General features: G+C 46.7%; 1 protein-coding gene across 2 annotated transcripts in view; it reads left to right on the top strand.

Annotated features, from left to right (window-relative positions):
- The window catches only part of DZIP1L (DAZ interacting zinc finger protein 1 like), a 390767-nt gene that overhangs the window by 166023 nt on the left and 202509 nt on the right, over nucleotides 1-22235 (top strand). For both annotated transcript variants that reach the window (XM_069213556.1, XM_069213557.1), the window contains exon 6: nucleotides 6219-6353. In XM_069213556.1, coding sequence (XP_069069657.1) covers nucleotides 6219-6353 — 135 coding nt within the window. The remainder of the gene's footprint in view (nucleotides 1-6218; nucleotides 6354-22235) is intronic.

The following is a 22235-nucleotide window of genomic DNA, read 5'->3' as shown; positions in this document are numbered from 1 at the left end:
GGGTACCTGGTATAAGGTGTAAGTACTTTGAGTACCCACCACACACCAGGCCAGCTTCCGAAAGTGTCCTCTTCAGCTCATCCACCTTAGAGGTGGGACATTAAGTGGGCACACCTCCCAATCTGCAGAATATTCCCACCTATGCTGCCATCAAAAGTAGGGTCAGGACAGTGGGGTCAGTCATCTCCACCATCTGTAGAGACATCACAAAAGCAGCTAGGCCTTTGAAGTTTCCCACCCTTGAATGTACACCCTGCCTGGATGAGGTGATACCACTCCCACCCAATGCAGGTGTTTGTCGCTGGCTTTCACCTTGTGGGGTCCGAAACACATCTTTGGTGGCTGAACTCTTCAACACCAGTCAGTCAACACACTAGCAGCTGGTAGGTTTTCAGGGGGCACCTCTATGGTGCCCTCTGGGTGCAGTTATTAATAAATCAGTGAGGGTTTATTAATCTGAGATGTTTGATCCCAAACATCCCCACATTAAGAGAAACCATCATGTAGTTGGGAAGCTTTTATTGACCAGTGTCCAACACGTGCACTTAAAATGGCTTCCCTCATCACTTACTATGTCTGAGAATCGACAAAAACATAGCAGGGGTGTGTCTGCTCATGTAGATATGCCCTCACATGTAATATAATGCACCCTGCTTTAGGACTGTAAGGCCTGCTAGAGGGATGACTTACATATATTGCATGCAGTGTTTAGGGAAGTGCCATGTTGTGTTTTCACTTTAGTCTGCACCAAGACATGCAGCCGGTCATGTGCTTGATGAGGGGTCCTTTAGGGTGGCACAATTCGTGCTGCAGCCCTTATGGGCTCTCCTAAGTACCCCATGCCCTAGGTTCCAAGGCTACTGTTTACTAGGGACTTACATTGGGTACTAAAGGTTTTGCCAGCCGTGAAAAATGACTGTGCAGTTTTGGGGGAAAGAGTTCTGGCACTGGGGTCCTGGTTAGAAGGCAACCGAGTGCACTTTCAGTCGAACATCCACCAGAAAGCAGGCAAAAAGTGTAGAGTGACCATATTGAAGAGGCTCTTTCCTACAGAGATGAAGGAATTTGAATTGTTTCATGGCCAAGAAGACTCCAGTGTTCCAATAGATTTTCCTGATGAAGACCCCTTTTTGATGCATAATTCACAGTCCTACATGGCTGGTCGAAACTTCGAAGAAGTTTTAAAACGTGTCTGTAATCACCATGTTGGGTGAAGAACATTGTTGATCACTGGACAGTCCCAATGCAAGAGACTTTGTTGGACTTTGATGTGACCAAGTGTAGGAAATTGGCTCTGTATGCACTATTTCAAAGTAAGGAATAGTATGCACAGAGTCCAAGGGTTCCCCTTAGAGGTAAGATAGTGGCAAAAAGAGATAATACTAATGCTCTATTTTGTGGTAGTGTGGTCGAGCAGTAAGCTTATCAAAGGAGTAGTGTTAAGCATTTGTTGTACACACACAAGCAATAAATGAGGAACACACACTGAAAGACAATTCCAGGCCAATAGGTTTTTGTATAGAAAAATATATTTTCTTAGTTTATTTTAAGAACCACAGATTCAAGATTTACATGTAATACTTCAAATGAAAGGTATTGCAGGTAGGTACTTTAGGAACTTTGAATAATCAAAATAGCATACACAGTTTTCAAATAAATCAGATATAGCTATTTTAAAACTAGACACAGTGCAATTTTCAACAGTTCCTGGGGGGAGTAAGAGTTAGTTAGTTGTTGCAGGTAAGTAAACGTCCTACGGGGTTCAAGTTTGGGTCCAAGGTAGCCCACCGTTGGGGGTTCAGAGCAACCCCAAAGTTACCACACCAGCAGCTCAGGGCCGGTCAGGTGCAGAGGTCAAAGTGGTGCCCAAAACGCATAGGCTTCAATGGAGAAGGGGGTGCCCCGGTTCCAGTCTGCCAGCAGGTAAGTACCCGCGTCTTCGGAGGGCAGACCAGGGGGGTTTTGTAGGGCACAGGGGGGGGGACACAAGTCAGCACAAAAAGTACACCCTCAGCAGCACGGGGGTGGCCGGGTGCAGTGTGCAAACACGCGTCGGGTTTTCAATAGAAAGCAATGGGAGACCAAGGGGTCTCTTCAGCGATGCAGGCAGGCAAGCAGAGGGCTCCTCGGGGTAGCCACCACCTGGGTAAGGGAGAGGGCCTCCTGGGGGTCACTCCTGCACTGGAGTTCGGATCCTTCAGGTCCTGGGGGCTGCGGGTGCAGAGTCTTTACCAGGCATCAGGATCTGAGGAACAGGCAGTCGCGGTCAGGGGGAGTCTCAGGATTCCCTCTGCAGGCGTCGATGTGGGGGCAGCTCTGGCTACTCACGGTCTCGCAGTCGCCAGGGAGTCCTCCCTGAAGTGATTGTTCTCCACAAGTCGAGCCGGGGGCGTCGGGTGCAGAGTAGCAAGTCTCACGCTTCCGGCGGGAAACGCAAGTTGTTTTAAAGTTGCTCCTTTTGATACAAAGTTGCAGTCTTCGGTGAACAGAGCGGCTGTCCTCGGGAGTTTCTTGGTCCTTCTAGAGCAGGGCCGTCCTCTGAGGATTCAGAGGTCGCTGGTCCCTGGGGAGAGCGTCGCTGGAGCAGTGTCTTTAGAAGGGGGGAGACAGGCCGTTAGAGCTGGGGCCAAAGCAGTTGGTGTCTCTGTCTTCTCTGCAGGGTTTTTCAGCTTAGCAGTCCTCTTCTTCTTAGGTTGCAGGAATATGAGTTCCTAGGTTCTGGGGAGCCCTTAAATACTAAATTTAAGGGTGTGTTTAGGTCTGGGGGGTTAGTAGCCAATGGCTACTAACCCTGAGGGTGGCTAGACCCTCTTTGTGCCTCCTCCCTGAGGGGAGGGGGGCACATCCCTAATCCTATTGGGGGAATCCTCCATCTGCAAGATGGAGGATTTCTAAAAGTCAGAGTCACCTCAGCTCAGGACACCTTAGGGGCTGTCCTGACTGGCCAGTGACTCCTTGTTTTTCTCATTATCTCCCCTTTACTTGCCGCCAAAAGTGGGGGCTGTGTCCAGGGGGCGGGCATCTCCACTAGCTGAAGTGCCCTGGGGTATTGTAACACGAAGCCTGAGCCTTTGAGGCTCACTGCTAGGTGTTACAGTTCCTGCAAGGGAGAAGGTGTGAAGCACCTCCACCCAGAGCAGGCTTTTGTTTCTGTCCCCAGAGAGCACAAAAGCCCTCACCACATGGGGTCAGAAACTCGTCTCTCAGCAGCAGGCTGGCACAGACCAGTCAGTCCTGCACTGAACAATTGGGTAAAATACAGGAGGCATCTCTAAGATGCCGTCTGTGTGCATTTTTTAATAAATCCAACACTGGCATCAGTGTGGGTTTATTATTCTGAGAAGTTTGATACCAAACTTCCCAGTATTCAGTGTAGCCATTATGGAGCTGTGGAGTTCGTTTTTGACAGACTCCCAGACCATATACTCTTATGGCTACCCTGCACTTAAAATGTCTAAGGTTTTGCTTAGACACTGTATGGGCATAGTGCTCATGCACATATGCCCTCACCTGTGGTATAGTGCACCCTGCCTTAGGGCTGTAAGGCCTGCTAGAGGGGTGGCTTACCTATGCCACAGGCAGTGTGAGGTTGGCATGGCACCCTGAGGGGAGTGCCATGTCGACGTAGTCATTTTCTCCCCACCAGCATACACAAACTGGCAAGCAGTGTGTCTGTGCTGAGTGAGGGGTCCCTAGGGTGGCATAAGACATGCTGTGCAGCCCTTGGAGACCTTCCCTGGCATCAGGGCCCTTCGTACCAGGGGTACCAGTTACAAGGGACTTACCTGGATGCCAGGGTTGTGCCAATTGTGGAGACAATGGTACATTTTAGGTGAAAGAACACTGGTGCTGGGGCCTGGTTAGCAGGGTCCCAGCACACTTCTCAGTCAAGTCAGCATCAGTATCAGGCAAAAAGTGGGGGGGAACTGCAACAGGGAGCCATTTCCTTACACCAGGCCTATGGTGCAATAAAATTGAGAATCTTTTTTTTTTTTTTCTTTTATTGTCGGTTATGCACTTTTCACGCACTGCTTGAGCATCTCTGCACCATACTCAAAGCATCTTTTGTAATAATATTGTAGATGGAATCAGTATTATAACATACATCTGTTCTAAAGTGCTGTTTTATATTTCGCTCTAGAGTGGTCTTTGTAGAGTCCTTTGGGAAGAAAGGGTATATGTTTCTAACTAATTATACTCTATTTGAAGACACCCCGTTAGACTGTCAAAATGCAATTACTTTTTATTTCAGATATCTTTCGTTACAAATATATTTTGGTTTGCAAGTCAATAAAGAGTAAATCAAATAGAAACTACTATATCAGTATTATTTTGAAATAACAAAACACACAGTACGTGCCTCTTCTTAAAAACAGCTATAGTCCTTTCTTATTATGATGTTAGAAAAAAGTAAAGCATGTTAATATTGTACCTCCTAGACACAAGTCTCTTGACCAGAATGCAATGATCAACTTAATCTAATAGGGTGGATGGTGGTATGAGAACAAAATCCGCCATTCCACCCTGGTCCAAAATTAGACAAAACTCTTCTAAATTCTAGGCTGGGGCAGTTTTAGTGTCACTATTTGGTCTAAAGCCAGTTTGCCAGACATCAAGATGATTCTCTTCTTTTTACCAGCTGCTTGGCTACAAATTTTTCATAACTTTGCCTTTGCTGAAATTAAGATTCTGGGTTACATACGTTGCCAGTGTCTAAGTTTTTTATGATTGCTTTAATTACCCCACTTTCACCAACCTTCAGAAGTACACCTGTTTTTTAGGATAAGTTGATCATTTTAGATATTAAAGGCATAAAAACTGCTGAACCCTTCTGAAAAATAGAGACTGGGCACACATAATTTGGAGAACGAAATTTGATGCTATTGGCACAGAGCAAATTTCTTCTTCCTCCACTTCTTGAAATGAAACCCAGCATTTCACTGGAGCAGCTACCAGATATTCATAGAAACTTGTATCTAACCTGTCTCTTTTTCATTTAATGTTGCCATAGATCTTACTAGTTTGGGTCATAAAATACCTAGCACAAGGGTTGCAGAAATTTCGAGAGGATTGAGGAGATTCTGGGATGCAACTAGGCTGAGTGAAAGATTGTAATGAAGAAAGAGTTTCAGCAGTATATTCTGTGATGCTACAATAGCATTGCAAAGGTAGCTAGACTTAGCTAGAAACGCATCATCTTTTTTTATAACACTTTAGTTAATGTTTGTATAAATCAGCATCACACTCCTTGTAAGTATTTCTCCACTTTCTTTCAGCTTGCCTAATTCGGAATTTCGTTTCCTTCAAAGAATAGGAAAGACAAGAGTTATTTGTTTTTTACAATACGAATCTACTAGGTTTGACTGGTAAAACTTGATCTAACATAGATCAGACTCTCTTTGAAAAGTTACAGCCTTCTGTAATTTTAAAACAAAGATTATTGCCTGTCTGATTCATGAAACTTCTCCACAAATTTGTCTTCCAGTTTATGATTGAGGTATGTGAATAAAACGTAAAGAGATGAATCATCTGCTAAGGTACTAGAGCCTCATCAATTCTGTCAGCTTTGTGTTTCAGCATGGTGCAATATAATCCTTCCTAAATGTAAAAACTATGACTGCTCCTCTGTGCAAGGGTTTGTTTACGTAGATAATCTCATTGGGCACAGCATTGGGAATCCAAATCGATGGGTAATTTGCAGAAGGGTGTATCCAAATATAAGAATTTACTTACCTTTCCTGCTTATTTCTGAAAGACACTCTGACGTCCTGCATCACTCTCCTTCTCCCTTCTTTTGAGGATATTTTTAATATTCTGAGTAGATCCTTTTTCTTCCTAAATCCTGCCCTTTTGTTGGCCATCTTTTTCTCCCTTAGTCTTTTCTGGGCTAGAAAATATAGTGGTACTGATCTAATGGTCAAAATCAGCAGCTCTGTCTGCCAGCACATCACTTGTTTTAATGATGACTGTATAGGTCCGTGTTTGCAGAGATTTTACTCTACCTAGAGACTGTTGGGTGAATCGTTTACAAACATTCCAGCTCCAGTTTGGTGCTTGAGGGACTTCTCTAGATAGAAGGTATGCAAGAACATAAAGGAGTCATTGGAAAATACTTTACTAAAGGTATCTATCTTGTTCTTGTTGACCTTACAACTGTCCCTTCTTTGCATAAGTGCTCAACAGTACTGGATAACTACCTTTTTATTATTCCTTTTCAGAAAATACAGGAGCTAGCATCAAAGAAGGTGGTAACATCTAACCTTGGGGATCTTCATGATGACGGAGATGGCAGACGTGAACTGCAACGGATGCAGAATGAGCTCCAAGACCTGAGGGAAAAGTTTCTTTCAGAGGTGATGGTGGTGCTTGATAGTCAGAACAAGTTGTACTTAGCTAGAGATGTGCATTTTTTTTTTTTTTAAGGCAGCTAGAACAGTGCTTAACCACTTGAATTTGCCGCTGGTGTCAGCCTTAACATAGTATTGGTTATTCATTTTGCATTTTTGTGAACTTTTTATACATCCCCTAATGTGAAATTACCTTTGGAGTGCAGCTAACACACTGTCTACCTAAATCCAGTGTTCATGTACATGGGAAAACGTCTGTCACGTTTTGCAGAAATTAAAATAGGAGGGTTTATTGATTGTGATTTGCTAATGGAGTTACACTTTCACAATTTTGCCAAAAGGTTCTGACCCAAAAAAAAGTGAGTAACTTTTTTTTGTGTCAGAACCTTTTGGCAAAATTTAAATAAATCACAAAGTAAAATCACAAAAGTAAAACTCCCAAGGGAAGTGTGACGTTTTGGCACAACAATGACAGGTTAGAAGGAAAGATTTAGGGCCTGATTACAACTTTGGCGGAGGGTGTTAATCCGTCCCAAATGTGATGGAAATCCCGCTCACCGTATTACGAATTCCATAGGATATAATGGACTCGTAATACGGCGGGTGGTATATCCATCACTTTTGGGACGGATTAACACCCTCCGCCAAAGTTGTAATCAGGCCCTTAGTTTATTAGCAAAGCTTAACTTTGTGGTCAGTTTTGCGAGAACAAAAAATTGTGGTTGTAGTACAAAAATGTTTAAAATTCATAATACTTGGGTTGATTATTGTAGCCTGTTTCTGGTGCCCCCCTCCAAACACAAGTAACTCCAGCACCAGACCCGATGCCAAAAGACACCACTGGACCTGAGAAGAAGTGGACCTAAGGTGTCCCCACTTGCCCAAGGACCTCTGGGGTCTAGCCTCCTAGTAAGTTCCCCAGGCCTCACCTTCCAGTGCCACCTTGCAGCAACTCCCCGATGGGATCCTTTCCCATAGAAGTGAATGGGATACCCAACACCGTAACAGACTTTTACACCTGGATGCCCCAGAGCTTCCTAAGGTGACATGTGGGTGTGGCCTTAAAACTTGGAGAACAGTCACGTAAGTCGCTGTGAAGTGTCTGACTACAATACATGTTTCCCCCCATAGGATAACATTATTGCAACCAAAAACTGCAATGTCAACTTTTAAAAACCGTAAAAACCTATAAATTGAAAAGTACTCACATGATTCCATTGATCCTGGTATCAAAAGTTACATAAAAGTAGGTATTATTTTTTATAAATTGGTGATGAATTTCTTTATTTAGTGTGTGCCTCACTTACTGTATGAGTGTGTGCTTTATATGCTTAGCATTACCCTCTGATATGCCTAACCGCTCACCCACAATACCACAGAAGAGAGCGTTTGGGGTGTTATTTGTGCCTCTGTAATACCTCTGGGGTTTGCTTGGACTCTTTACACGGTGTACCTCTTTAATGTGGGATGCTGGCTCTCTGTATAGTGAACTAAAATTAAGTACACAGTGCAGGGAGTCTAGGGGTGTAGGAGGGGCCTGGTTTGTAGTGGGTACCCTAGGTCCAGTTATCCCTTATTAGTGAAATGTAGACAGTCTTCTAGCAGCTTAGGCTGACTAGAGGTAGCTGTAGCAGAGCAGCTTAGGCTAAGCTAGGAGACATACAAAGTTCCTGCAATACCACTATAGTTACACAGTACTTATACACAACAAAAGACAATACTCAGTGTTACAAAAAATAAAGGTACTTTATTTTAGTGACACAAGCCAAAAATATCTTAGAGGCAATACTCCTTCTATAAGTAAGTTAAAATTATACACTATATATACGCTAGAGACCAAAATTAAGTAAGGAAATTATCACAGAATAGTGCAAACAATAGAAAATACCATAGAATGCAATAGGAAGAAATAGGCCTAGGTGCATCACAAACCATATACTAAGAAAGGGGAATGTGAATCACAAATCCCCCCCTAGCCAAATGTAGTGTGTAGAGGAGTGCTGGGATTGTAAGAAAACCACAAAGGTGAGTAAAATATCCCACCCCAGAGCCCAGAAAAGTGGGAGTAAAGTACTGCAAGTTTCCTCAGGACACACTACAAGTTGTGATTAGAGTTATTGCAAGAACCAAGCAAGACTGCAAACAACAAATGGTGGATTCCTGGGCCTGAAGACCTGTAAAGAGAGGAGACCAAGTCCAGAATTCGCAGAAGGTTCCAGGAAGGACAGGAGCCCCTGCCAACCTAGAAGATAGTGCAAATGAGGATTCTCCAGTTGGAAGAAGTCTGCAGAAGAGCACCAAAAAAGATGGCTGCAGGTTTCTGCGTGATGCAAAGGATGTCCCACATGGAGATGTTGGACACAGGCGAGTTGTAGCGCTGGATTAGTCCAACAAACCTTGGTTCAAGCAGTGTTGCAGATTACATCAAAATGGCGCTGCCTGGACCCAGGAGGGACATGGGCGCCTCAACTGACTGAGGAGGCAGAGGGGGCTCCCAACACCGGAGGGAACCCAAAGATGACCAGGCAGCACCCACGGAGATCCCAGGACACAGGGACAAAGAAGGTGAAAATTGGGGGTGTGAGGCTACAGGTGTCAAGACGGTAGTCGCACTCTAAGTGCTCCGGACCCCTTTGTTATCCACCGCTAAGTGCCTCGCTCTCCCTGTGTGTCCTCTGCCCTGGCCGGAGCCCCAGTGAGCAAAGGAGTGTGAGGTGGTGGCTGGGGGCCCGACTCGTCGCAGAGCCTACGCTAAAGCCGGGGGTGGGCTCTGCGGAGTGAAGGAGGCCTACCCGCGGCCTAGAGGATGGAGGCAGGCTGCGGGCAAGCCTTGGCAGCCGCCTGGAGCAGTCTGCGGCTCTGACGGTGGTGTGCCTGGGGCTGGGGGCGTTGCCTGCCCTGGCCAGCGACTGCGCCACGATCGGTGGCGAGGAGGAGGGGTGGTGCCTCGACCCTCTGGACCACTGCCTGTGGCCTGTGCTGCGGCCCGGGGCAAGAGAAGAGCCATCGAAGGCGGAGAGAGGGGCCGGTGCGTCCCTGAATTTGCAGGCAGTGGCAGGGGGCCCGCCTGGTTGAGTGTGCCGGCGGCCACTGGGAGTGGTGCACGGCACTTGCGGAGGAGCACCTGGGGCACTGCCCGCCCCATTCAGTGATTCTGCCGTGATCGGCGGTGGGGCACGCCTGTAGTGTCTCAGCCTTGGGGCCACGGGCTGTGGCCTGTACTGCGGCCCGAGGCCCACGAGGAGATCTCGGCGGCAGCGAAGGGGGCCTGTGCCTCCCTGAAGTTTGAGTCTGGGCTGAGTTGCTGGGGACTCTACGCAGGACCCATTGGTGACTGAGTCGGTGGAGGGGGCTGGGTGGCGTCAACATGGCCCCGGACTGGTACCCTCCATGGGGAAGGGCAAAGCGAGCAGGCAGCCTTCAGTGTCGCAGCAGCGCATTGACCAGTTCGCCAAGCAGGCGGCCTCCGAGGTGGCAGCAGATCCAGGGCCGGAGGCCTCAGCGGCAGAGGGGTGAATACGATCCTGCAGGCCATCCAAACCTCGCAACTGGCAGTGGAGACCAAGGTCGGTGAAGTGAGGGAGGACATGGGTCTGTTGAGACAGTATTTGCGGAAGGCAGTGGGCCGCATCAAAGAAGTCGAGGATCGGGTCTCTCAGCCGGAGGATGAGATTGCAGAGCTCTAGGCCAAGGTCGTCCAGCTGCAGACTCGCATGGCCGAACTGCACCACAGAGCTGAAGATGCCGAAAACCTCGCTGGGACCTTCGCTGGGACAATCGCAAGATCCAAATATTCCCAGACTACACCCATGAGGTGCAGGCCATGCGCCTTTTGTATGAGGGTGTCAAGCAGAAGCTGTGGGCAATGCAATTGCATACATGCTCCTCTTTCCTGCGCGCCTCAAGGTCTTTATGGGCGGAAAATCCTATTTTTTTGACTCACCGGAGGCTGCGTGGGATTGGCTTACTGAGGAACATCAGGTAATCCGGAGAGGCCCCCCTCAGCCGGGGGGTGGCCCTCCAACGACTGGCTCCGCTGGCACCCCAGGGATGTGGAGGGGCCATGGGCGTACTCAGTCCTGCCGGAGATGTAGGAGCGGCTTCTGTGGTGGTTCGGCGGAGGATGGACGGCCGGACCTGGCTCCCTCCGCGAGTGAGACTACACCGGATGGTCCTGCGGAAAAGAGGCCGGCTCCGGATGTGGAGGGGGAGTGCCTGAGCCAATATCCCTCGCTCTCCTGATATTGACTCGTAGAGTCCACCACTCCACACCAACTGTTGGCACTCTGTTTCTACAGTTTGGGGCGACAGATGCTTCTGGGGTGGAAGTATGGGGAGGGGGCAGTTGGAGGGGTTTAGGGGGTTGTTCATCTGTAGTTTGTTATGGTTGAGTCTGTGTTATACTCTCCAGAGTTGGTTCAGCAGGTCACGAGGGGGATGTCTGATGGGCGCACAGTCCACTCTATCTCTGATTCCATATTTATGTCCTAGTCGGCCAAGCGAGTCCAGTCCTGGAACGTAAAGGGGCTCCTGGATAAAATTAAATGATCAGCAGTTTTCTGTGCCCTCCACCGATTTGCTCCGTCTGTGGTCTTACTCCAGGAGACCCATCTGCTTGATACTCAATGCCGTATGCTGATGAGGGGGGATATGATAGGGTCTGTCATGCTGGCTTCTCCAGGGGCTCGCGGGGGTGGTCATTCTACTGCACAGTTCTTTGCCAATGGTGGTTGCTGTCTCGCGATTGGATCCGCAGGCCCGGTACGTGGTGGTATCCGGACTGTTAGGGGGATGCCCTATTAATCTCCTTAGTGTCTATGCCCCTCCAGGGGCCCTGCAGGGTTTTCTTGTGACCCTCAGGGACGTAGTGGCAGGGCTTCTCCCGGGACTGACTATTTTTGGGGGAGATTTCTACTCCGTCATGAGCCCAGAGTTGGATACCACCGGCCTGCTGTCCTCGACCTGAGCTACCAGGGCGTGGGGTTTGCTTAGATGGGTGGAGAGCCTCGGTCTATGTGATGTTTGGTGGATATGTCGTCACCGCTTGCGATGGTACACCCACACGTCGGCGGATTATCACACTCATGCCAGAACAGACCTCTTTTTTTTCCGGCCCTTGATGTGGCCTGGGTCACTGGGGTGGAGATACTCCCGCATGGGGTCTCGGACCATGCGCCACTCCTGCTGTGGTTGGATGATATTGACGTGGTCAGTCGCTCGATGTGGCAGCTCAATACCTGGTATCTTCAGGATAACGATTATGCCCAGGCCATAGGGGATCAGCTGTCGGATTATTTTTCTTTTAACCTTGGGTCGGTGCTGTCTCCGTGTTTAATTTGGGCTGCCTGCAAAGCCACTCTTAGGGGGCATGCCAGGCATCTCCTTCGGGTGCGGTAGTGGGTGCATCACCAGAAGGTGTCGGTGCTGGAGGCCCAGGTGGTGCGTCTGGAGGGCCAATTTACTGAAGCTGCAAATTATGTGGTCACAAGGCAGCTCGGCTTGGTCCGGCAAGAGATTAGGCATGCTACTCTTGAGATGGCAAAGCACATGTGGTGGGCTTCTGTGGCCCGTGTATATGGATGAGGGGATAAAAATTGCAAGCTTTTGCACTGGCTTGCAACTGGTCCAATGGTGGGCAGAGTCGTTCCCGGAAATTGTTGAGTCAGGAGCGGTTTCCCAATCGCGCAGAGTTTCGCCACCTACTACGCAAGGCTATACAAGGAGTGCCCTAGGACCCAGGTGGAGAGAGGTGACCCTTTGTTAAGGGAGGTATCCTTCCTGAGCATCTTGGTGGCGGTCAGGTGAGTCCTCGACGAGCCCATAGGGCTCGAGGGAGTTGGAGCCGCTATATCCGAGCTGGCTGCAGGTAAGACCCCAGGGCCTGATGGGTTACCGGCTGAGCTCTACAGCAGGTTTCGGGATACACTTGTCCCCACTTGCTGCCCATGTTTGAGGAGGCAGAGAGGACCGGGGTTTCCCCCCAGGGCTCGATCAAGCCACCATTGTAGTGATCCCTAAGACGAATCCCCCATTGCAGAGTTGCTCATGTATCACCCCATCTCACTCCTGAATACAGAGATTAAGGTACTCTCCACAGTGTTGGCCGCTAGGATGAGGAGATTTTTGACCTCACTGGTACATCAGGATCAGTGTGGTTTTATGCCGGCTAGGAGTACTAGGCATTGTATTAGGCGACTACATGTGGCTCTGGCCAACCGGGCCCTCTTGGCCTCCCCACTGGCGTTCCTCCATGTGGATTTCGATAAGCGTTTGACACAGTGGATTGGTCCTACCTTTAAGGGGTGCTGACGAGTGCAGGGTTTGGGCCGCGGTTCCGAACACTGGTGGGACTCCTCTACTCTAATCCTACGGCTCAGGTGCAAGTGAACAGGGCGGTATCAGATTTGTTTCCCATCCGCAGGGGAACCCGTCAGGGCTGCCCCCTCCCCCGCTTCTGTTCGCACTAGTGATGTAGTTGTTGGCGAAGCTAATAAGGGAGGACCACCTGATTGACGGTGGGCTTGGCCCACGGGGGAGGACCGCACTGTGTTGTACACAGACGACGCACTTGTTTTTTGGCAAATCCGGCTAGCAGTGGGCCTCGGGTGCTTCAGCTCTTAGGACTGTTCGCCGAGGCGTCAGGTCTAGTAGTTAACCCTGGTAAATCTCTCTTGGTTCCGCTGAGCCCCGCCAGGGACTACTATGATTGGCAGCACGTTATTCCCGTTTGACGCAATAGTTTCCAGTATCTCGGGGTGCACAAAGCGCTCCTACCTGAGTTGGCATTGTCTCTTAATGTAATGCCCTTAACTCGAAGAGTCAGGGAGGACCTCCAGCATTGGCGGTCACTGCCTCTTAATGTCCTGGGCCGGATTGCGCTATATAAAATGATGGTACTTCCTCAGCTCCTTTATATGATACAGAACGTCCCTTACCGTATCCCTAGGCGGTGGTTCAAGGAGATGGAGGCAGTTGCGCGGCAGTTCCTCTGGCGCATATCGCGCCCCCGGCTGGCTCTCTGTACCTGTCAGGGTGATGTCTATGAAAGGGGGTTGGGGATGTCTAACCTTTATCTTTACTACCTTGCAATGCAGCTATTGGTAGACAATGACTGGTTTGGAGGGGGTTGGTTGAACCCTGCGTATCAGTTGGAAATCTTGACGATGGGCTTTCCTGGTCTGCTGGGGATGCTGTACGGCGACCCCCTGCCACTTAGCGTTCCAGAAGTGACTAGGGTGGTGCTGACAGTGTGAGGGGGCCGTACAGCGGACGAAAGGGTGGTGGCACCGTCTTACTCAACGGACGCCGCTGTGGCGGGGACAATGGCTAGGGGATGTCTCGGTGCTCCAGGGTTTCCATAAATGGGATCTTATAGGTATTTCCCAGCTGGGTGATGTCTGCGCGGGCTCCCACATGCGGTCCTTCCAGGAGTGTCAGCAGCAGTTCGAACTTAATCAGTCCCAGTTTCATAAATATCTGCAACTTAGACACCACTTGCAGGTGAACATTTGGACAGGAACTGTTCTCCCTGAATTTAGCCTGGTAGGGGGAGGGGCGTGTTGAGTATCGTTCATTAGTCACTGACACAACCCAAACGCTTGACAAGCTCCGAGAGCGATGGGAGCGGTGGGTGGGTCTGATGGAGGATGGGGACTGGAGGGACGCGTAGATGGCCCCGCGAGCCCTGACCATGACTACTCATCTTCGAGTGGTGCAGACTTAGATGTCATATCTCACTCCTGACAGGTTGCATAGAACGGGCCTCCAGCCTAAGGTCGACTGCCCTCTTTGTGCCTCTTTGTGCCAACCCCAGTGCTGACTTTTTTCACATGGTGTGGACTTGTCCCCACATAGCCACTTACTGGCCGGCGGTGGTAAAAGAGATCTCAAAAGTTATACAGATGGAGGTTGAGGTTGGCTCCGCTACCTATTTTACTGGGAGTTCTTGAAGGTCTGGGCTCCAGCACAGTGAACTGGGCATTTGTGGGGACAGCCTGCTTGGTGGCCAAGAGAGACACTGCAGCGAACTGGAAGTTGGAGACTGCCCCCGCGATGGCAAAGTAGCGTCGAGTGGTGGACTGGTGCGCCCAGCAAGATAAGTTGGTTTACGAAGCAAGGGATTGTCCAGCCAAGTATAAAAGAGTGTGGGGGAGATGGTTGGGAATTGGGGGGACGGTGCGCCAGGCATTACCTCTTCATAGGGAGGATGTGCGCTGTGTATTTGACTATCATGATGGTTCTTGATTGTATACTAGTATGTTCTGCTCTGGATCTGTGCAATTCGTTTTCCTAATTGTACAAACTGTTCTAGTGACCTGCTGGGTTTTTATGCTGTTCTACATAAAACTAATAAAAATGGTTTATAAAAAAAAAAAAAAAAAGAAGAAGGCGCAAATTGCTGCTGCCGCACCACTACAAAAGAAGGTCCCACGCCGCTGGAGAACAACTCAACGAGGATAGAGTGCTGGGAACCTGGGCCAGGCTGTGCACAAAGGATTTTTGCAAATAGTGCACAGTGGCCTCAGGAGGGAGAGATGACGTGGTGCACAGGGGTACTGTCGCAAAAGGGGAAGGCAAGCTCTTACCTCTGCCAACTTTGGACACCTGGACCTTAGGACAGTCTTTGTCGAAGAGGTCCACCACCTGTGTTCCAGGGAGCACGCTCGTCACCAGGAGAGGAGTCCCAGAGAACCGGCCGTCGTCTTAGAAGGTGCCCACAGGACATTTCTTCGGTCCTTCTGGTGCAGGATGAAGACAGGGAGTCCTCAGAGGGTGCACGCCTTGGAAGCTGTTGCAGTTGCTGGCTGGAGCTGAAGTTGCAGAGTCACAGTAGCCTTCTTGGATACTTTGTTGCAGTTACAGCGGTTCCTGGAGCAGTCTACAGTTGATTAGATGGTCGGAGGATGAAGCAGGAGTTGCAGAGGATTCCTGGTGGAAACGTTCAAGCCACAATCTGAAGAGGAACCCACAGGAGAGATCCTAAATCTCCCTGAGAGGGGGATTGGCTACCTAACCAGGAATGTACCTATCAGGAGGGGTCTCTAAAGTCACCTGCTGGCACTGGCCACTCAGAGATCTCCAGAGTGTCCCCACACCTTTGAAAACAAGATGGCTAATGCCAGGGACACACTGGAGGAGCTCTGGGCACTACCCCTTGGGTGGTGATGGACAGGGGAGTGGTCACTCCCCTTTGCTTTGTCCAGTTTCGCACCAGAACAGGGACTGGGGGTCCCTGAACCGGTGTAGACTGGCTTATGCAAGGAGGGCACCATCTGTGCCCATGAAAGCATTACCAGAGGCTCTGGGAGGCTACCCCTCTCAAGCCTCGAACACCTGTTTTCAAAGGGAGAGGGTGTAATGCTTTGTTCTGCCTTCCTGGGACTGAGCTGCTCAGACCCCAGGAGGGCAGAACCATGATTTAGACCAAATACATCCCCTTAGCATCATTCTTGCCCCATCCCTGCCCTCTCCCCCCACTGACCTAGGCTACATAGAGGTTTACCACTTTGCCGACAAACTAGAGGGTTTTCTATCTTATACGGCACAAACCCCACTTCAGTCCTTTAGTACTGTCCTCACCTGTGGCCGAAATCAGCATTGTAATGGGATTTGAACATTTTTGTCTGACACCTGCTCAGGGCTCCGAGCCCTGCTGTTGTATTTAACGGCAATGTATGTATCCACAGATATTATTTTTTGATGAATGCATTACGGGGGGTTGTGCTTTCCTCATAATTTATTGCTTATGTATTTAGATGCTTCCATAAATCAATAAAGAATTGCAGGGAGAAAAAGTAATTATGAATGCCTTGTTGATCTCTAAACTGGTAATTGACCTAAAAAAAGATAACAGGACACACAAACTCAGATTTGCTTGGATCATTCCTTTATCTCCTGAAGCTGTGTTTTTATCTCTACCGCCACAAGAGTCAAGCAAAAGCTTACACCTAATCTACTATTCAAAGAACAGACCTAGACAACTTTTATGTGAAGCTTACCCAAAGCACTACACAACAATGTTCCTGAATCTCTTATAAGGAAAATCTACCACCACATTCGAAAACTGGACACTACAAAAAATGAGGAAAAAAAAAACAGGGTCACAAAGTGAGCCCCGACGGTCAAAAGTTGAAAAGACAGTGGCAGAATCTAGAATGTCGATGGCATAAACCTCTCTCTCAGTGTGTAAAATATGTTATCAGAAAGCCATGTGGAGACAACAAAGTGTACCTTGGTTGATGCACCAATTGCTTCCTAAATCAGCTGCAGCTCAATTTTGAACAATTCTCAGTTGTCTTGTGCACTCTTCTGAGCTGCCCCACTTAATTAATTCTTATCATTTTCATACCAGTTCCATTAAACATATAGTTTAAAGGACCAAAAGATGAAAAATCTATCTCCTGTGTGCAAACGTAGTCTCCACTGATTGATGACGTGAGTCTTCTTTACCAATATTTCTGTATGAAATAGTATAATCTCTCCACGTAAAAAAAAAAAAAACCTGCATTATACTCTACCATTGCCTAACAAAGGTTTGGGAATTGGATCGACACCCTGACTATATGCTCCCCGACTATATGCAAAAGCAGGTGTTTCAGGGTGTACATTTAAAGTAACAGTCCATTCAAAGGATGGAATCACCATTCACTGAGACCAGAGACAACCTTCTCATCACACCTGATGAAGGGCAGCAACCTTTAATGAGGCCTCCTGATGTCTCAGCATCTTACTACGCTATTGCAAGATTGAAAGTGTGGTTCAGGTTGTCCAGGAGTGCTCTAAATTGGACTTTTTCTTTCTTTATTCTGCACCCAACACGTAAATATGAAATCTACATAATCCGCTTCTAGTGGATCTTTGTGGTGTCCACCAGGTCTTTCCTACTTCTCGCTATTATTCAAGTGCTTCATCCACTGCTAGATCACTCACCACTATTATTTAAATGTAATGTCCACTGCAAGTTCTACATTAAATGCACTTACAAATGCACACTAACAACATACAAATCTGCCACATCCTGGAAAATCACTTTGAAGTCATAGGTTTTGATCCAGACTTAACACTATTACATTACCATATGACATCCATCATTGTATCATAGAAAGCCCTTTTTGCTTAAACAGAACAAACACTAAAATCATAGCCCTGCTTCATTTCTATTTAACTGCCATGTAGTCTAGGGACCACACCCTGCACCGTTCAGACAGTAAAAATTATAGGAATCATTTTAGATTCATATTTCTCATTTGAGCGTCAAATCAGTGCTGTGGTTAGCCTTGTTTAACATATAACTTGTTGTGATTTTTTAAATTCTCCCTCTCCTGCCACCTCTCAACAAAGTGTCCTGGGGCAAATGTTAGAATGTGACTTATACTGACTTCCCAAGGAATTCAATAGATGGGCTTGAAAGACTCCAACATTAGACCTCTGAGATATGCCTGAACTTTCAAAATTGTGCCTGTGTTACGCCACTTTAGAAAGGACTCCTCTGGTTTCCATTGGATTCTAGAACATATTCAAGCGTTTTATTATCTCTAAGAACTAATATAACAAAGCCCTTCATACTTGAAATATGGCCTTATACTGTGTCATGAATGGGAACCTTTGATCAGTGTGTCAGCATCTGATCCTTCAAAGCCCATCCAATCCCTTTTACTCAGGGGCCATGATTTGGAAGTGTTGGGTACTAAGCTGTCAAATGCTTTAGAACCTGCAGCACAGAGCTGAGCCAAGTACCCTCTTATTTCGCAGTGGAAACTTTTCTGGATTCACATGCTTTGCATTATTCGCCATATAGTGGTTGTTGTCCGGAACTTATGTGAGTTAGTAGTCCTTTTTTGTTGTTGTTGTTGTTGGGCATTGACAACCTCCACTATTTGGTGCTTGGACCATCCTCGTGTGGTGTTACATGCCCTCCCTGGAAACCTTCTCGTTGGTCACCATCTTCAGATTATTTTTTTTCGCCATGGGGTCTGGAAGCATTGAGAGAGTCTCCAAGCCTGAAGAGGATTAAAGGAAGAAAAAGTAATTGTTTTATCGAAGATCAACAGAGAAAAAGCCTAAAGATCATATGGAGGAGTAGATTGTCAGACGAAGTAGGTGTTTCTAACCTTTTTTGATAAGGAGAAATGGAGAATGCTCAGACAGAGGGCCCCCTGTTCATCTTGTATTGGAGAATATGCAGTTTTGTTTCTTCCCACAGTGCCATCATGAGTTTGCACAGAGAGACAATCACCAGGTGTGTAAGCTTTACCTACCGATCGACCACCACATGAGTTCTTACGAGGCCTGTGCAGATTTCAAGGCATAAACCTTGAAAACTGGAGAGAAGCAGAAGGGTTCACACTACGCCATGCAGGGCCAGAAGGATACCACTTCATTTTGTGAAATTGGACTCTTGAGCAAGGAAGAGGAAGGAGTAGAATCTGACAACGAGGAAACATTCACCATTGTCAAAAAAGAGCACCAGAGGCTGAAGGAGCAACACACATAGGTAACTCTGAAAAAGATGGGAGCAGCATCAAAAAAGATAAAATTAGCCTTGGTGCCGAAGATTGCGCCAAGTGAAGGCAGGGCAAAGCACCGAGAACCCCTTGGTCCCAGTCAAAGTACACTGCAGGAGGTAAAGGTGCTGAAACATCATCGACAATGAAAGACGATCGAAGTTGAGAAAAAAAGATAGCACCTACAACAGCAGCCGAGACCTCGATGTCGAAAAAGGGAATACAACTAAATTTCAGCGTCAAAGAATGCACACTTGAGGAAGAGCACAAGAAAAAAAAAGCTCAAAGCTGAAATGGGGGCACTGTTGCAAAAGAAGGAGATGGAGGCTGCAATGCAAGCTTTCAAAATTCCATTGAAACCTTAAATGGAAGAACTGAGACAGGACGTGTTCGGGGATTAGAACCACACTCTCACCCCTGAGCCTCCAGAGGAGGAAGAGCAAGAGATCCTTTACCAGGAAGTAGACACAGAGACACAACGCTTCTAGCAGGACATCGAAGAATATGAGAGAGTTTGAAGATCAATGGCAGTACTTCGCAGCAGAGTCCCCCAAAGAAACCATCAACTTATACCCCTTGAGAATATCACCCCCAGATGACCTTACAGTGTACAATCTGCTGGTGAAAAAAGCAACAGATAAATATGGGGTACAGATGGAAGAAGAAAAGGCAAAGACGTATTTTCTACTTAAAACACTGGTACCATTGCAGTGCCAACTACAATACCTTCCTTGCTACCAAGTATCATTGACCAGGTCAGAGAGGCTTTTAGAGAACCAGCAAATTATAGAACTGTTACTTCAAGAGTGGAGAGAAAATATAAGAAATCATCAAAATATCCATCTTATATCCAAGGTAATGTAGTGGCTAATTCAATAATGGTATCCAAAGCCACAAAAATGGCAAACATTCCTACCTCCACTGCCTCCCCACCAAACAGGGAGAGCAATAAGACTGACATGATTGGCAGGAATTTTGAAAGAGGAGCTGCAACTCAATAGAGGATTGACAATTCAAGCACCAACCCGACCAGTACCAAAAGGGGCCAAAGCACTAGCGGAAGAGTAGGAAGACATTGCCAATGCATGCCTAAAGTCAGCACTATATACTGCAGACATGGCAGCAAGACAAATGGTGATGGGAACAACTTTAATTTGTCACATATGCTCCGGATATCGGGCTTCAAAAGCGAGGTACAGGCCAACATTGTAAATAGCCCTTTTGACTGGGAACACCTGTTTGGAAAGGCTGCAGCGAACACACTGCAGCAAATCAATAAAGATAAAGAGACAGCAAGGTCTATGGAGGCACTCAAATTCAGAGGCCAGACAAGAAGGGGAGCACCTTCAAAAAGGAGACCAACAGGACGAGGAGATTTCCAGATAGGAACACCATAACATAACTTTCAAACTACAATCCAGTCATAGCCTGCTTCACTAACGTGGAAATTTCAGACTCCACTAAGACAGTCCTTTTGAGGAAGAGCAAGAGGGATAAGCCATCCAGCAAGAGGGCGGCAACACCATCAGGGTGATTCTTTAAAATGGAATCCCCAACCACATGCACCACCAGTGGGGGAAAGAATTGGAAATTTCTTCCACAAATGGAGGAAGATAACATCAGACAAGTAGATACTAAGTATAATACAACACGGATATTGTATAGAGTTGGGAAGAACACCCATCAACCTGTTACCCAAAACAGTGAATGCACACAACAGAAGAAAAAAGATATCTTCAAAAGGAAGTAAGATGTTACAAAAACAAGCAACAGAAGATGTACCCTCCAGGGAGAAAAATCAGGTAGTCTACTCAACATACTTTCTGATCCCGAACCCAGACAAGACAATGCTTCCCATATTAGATTTACATTTTCTAAACAAATGTGTAAAGACGCAAAAGTTTAAAATGACGACTCTACAAGGGGATTTCATAGCAACCATAGATATAAAGGAAACATATCGGTAGTAAAAATAAACTCATGTTGTGCTTCATTCTAACATGTGGAACTTGGAAGTGCAAATAAAACCACTAGATGGAGTAATGAATTGCTAAAATAGTCCAACACTTCTCTTCTATGTAGCAAATGCCTATTTTGAAGCTATGGGTCACCAGATGAGGTGTGGACCACTTTTCCTCAGGTGAGTTTCTTGTATCAGAAAAAGATAGGTGAACTCTCCCTAGTTCAAGTGTAAAGATCCAACTTTCAAAAGCAGTCTTTTTAAGCAATAAGCAGAAACATATTGGTTAATCCAATGGTCCCTTGTTACAAAAGGTTAAAAAACAACAGCCAGCTGACATGTGTTTCACCCTTTAGACGGTTTGTGTACCTGGGGCTTTCTCAATGCTGCAAAAACATGGAAAGTGGGTTAAATGTAGGCTGCAAATGTAGAGACAGGACCATCACCCAAAATGCAACGTTACTGAGTTCACCAGGGAGTCATCACCCTGTGTAGGGAGTGATGATTTAGATGATACAGCTTTAGATGGTAGATATAGTAAGATGAGGGACCTTCACCCAGTGCAGATCACGAAGTGCTATAGAGAAAGAAGAATAAAGAGTTCTAAGGTGTAAAAAGAACAGAGGTGTAATAAAACAGGGATGCTTGCAGATGATTTGTAGTTAAAGTTGGAGAAATCTGATTTCCAGATAAGGTAACAACTTAAACAGAAGTCCCCCGGGGATATGATGAGATTTAGAATGTGCAAAAATGGAGAAAAGACCATAAGCCCCATACAAGCTCATTTATCATCATGTAATACCGCTAGATACAGTCAGAAATATATGTCCATATTGATTAGCACATGTTGTACAGGTTACCAGTCAAAAGTGCATCGGTACTGGCAAAAATATATAGTGATGTTTGCATTAAGATCCAACCAACCTAAAAGCAATGTGTAACAACAGATGAACAGATCATAGTATGTGCTAACTAGGCATATAGCTAATTATGCAGAGTCTCACTGAAGCAAAATAGGACTACATGCATTTCATGAGGCCAATTATTAAATCATGTTCTGACAGTCAAAAATATCTGCATTAGCTAAAAATGATAAGGATATATCTACATTTGAATCTATCCCGCCACTGTCGTGTTACTAAACAAGCGTATATAGATAGTTTGAGAGAAATTTCAGAATCAAACAATTTCATCAATTAACTAATAACCTAATTCTCCAAAGAGAAAAAGGAAATGTTTCAGCTACAAGTCTTTTATTTCCATTTATCATACTGCCTCAATAAAGTTAATATTATACATCATGTCCAAAAACAAAAGACATTTTGTACAGAAGATCATACAAATGATTTCATAGAGACTAGGAGACAGAAATTAGGCAATCAGTGTTGACTTACAATTGGCAAATGGAAGGCCGGATCAATACAT

The sequence above is a fragment of the Pleurodeles waltl genome, chromosome 11 (assembly GCF_031143425.1).
Source record: "Pleurodeles waltl isolate 20211129_DDA chromosome 11, aPleWal1.hap1.20221129, whole genome shotgun sequence".
Lineage (NCBI taxonomy): Eukaryota > Metazoa > Chordata > Amphibia > Caudata > Salamandridae > Pleurodeles > Pleurodeles waltl.
Note: the sequence above shows the minus strand (reverse complement) of the source record. Positions and strands in the feature narration are given on the sequence as shown.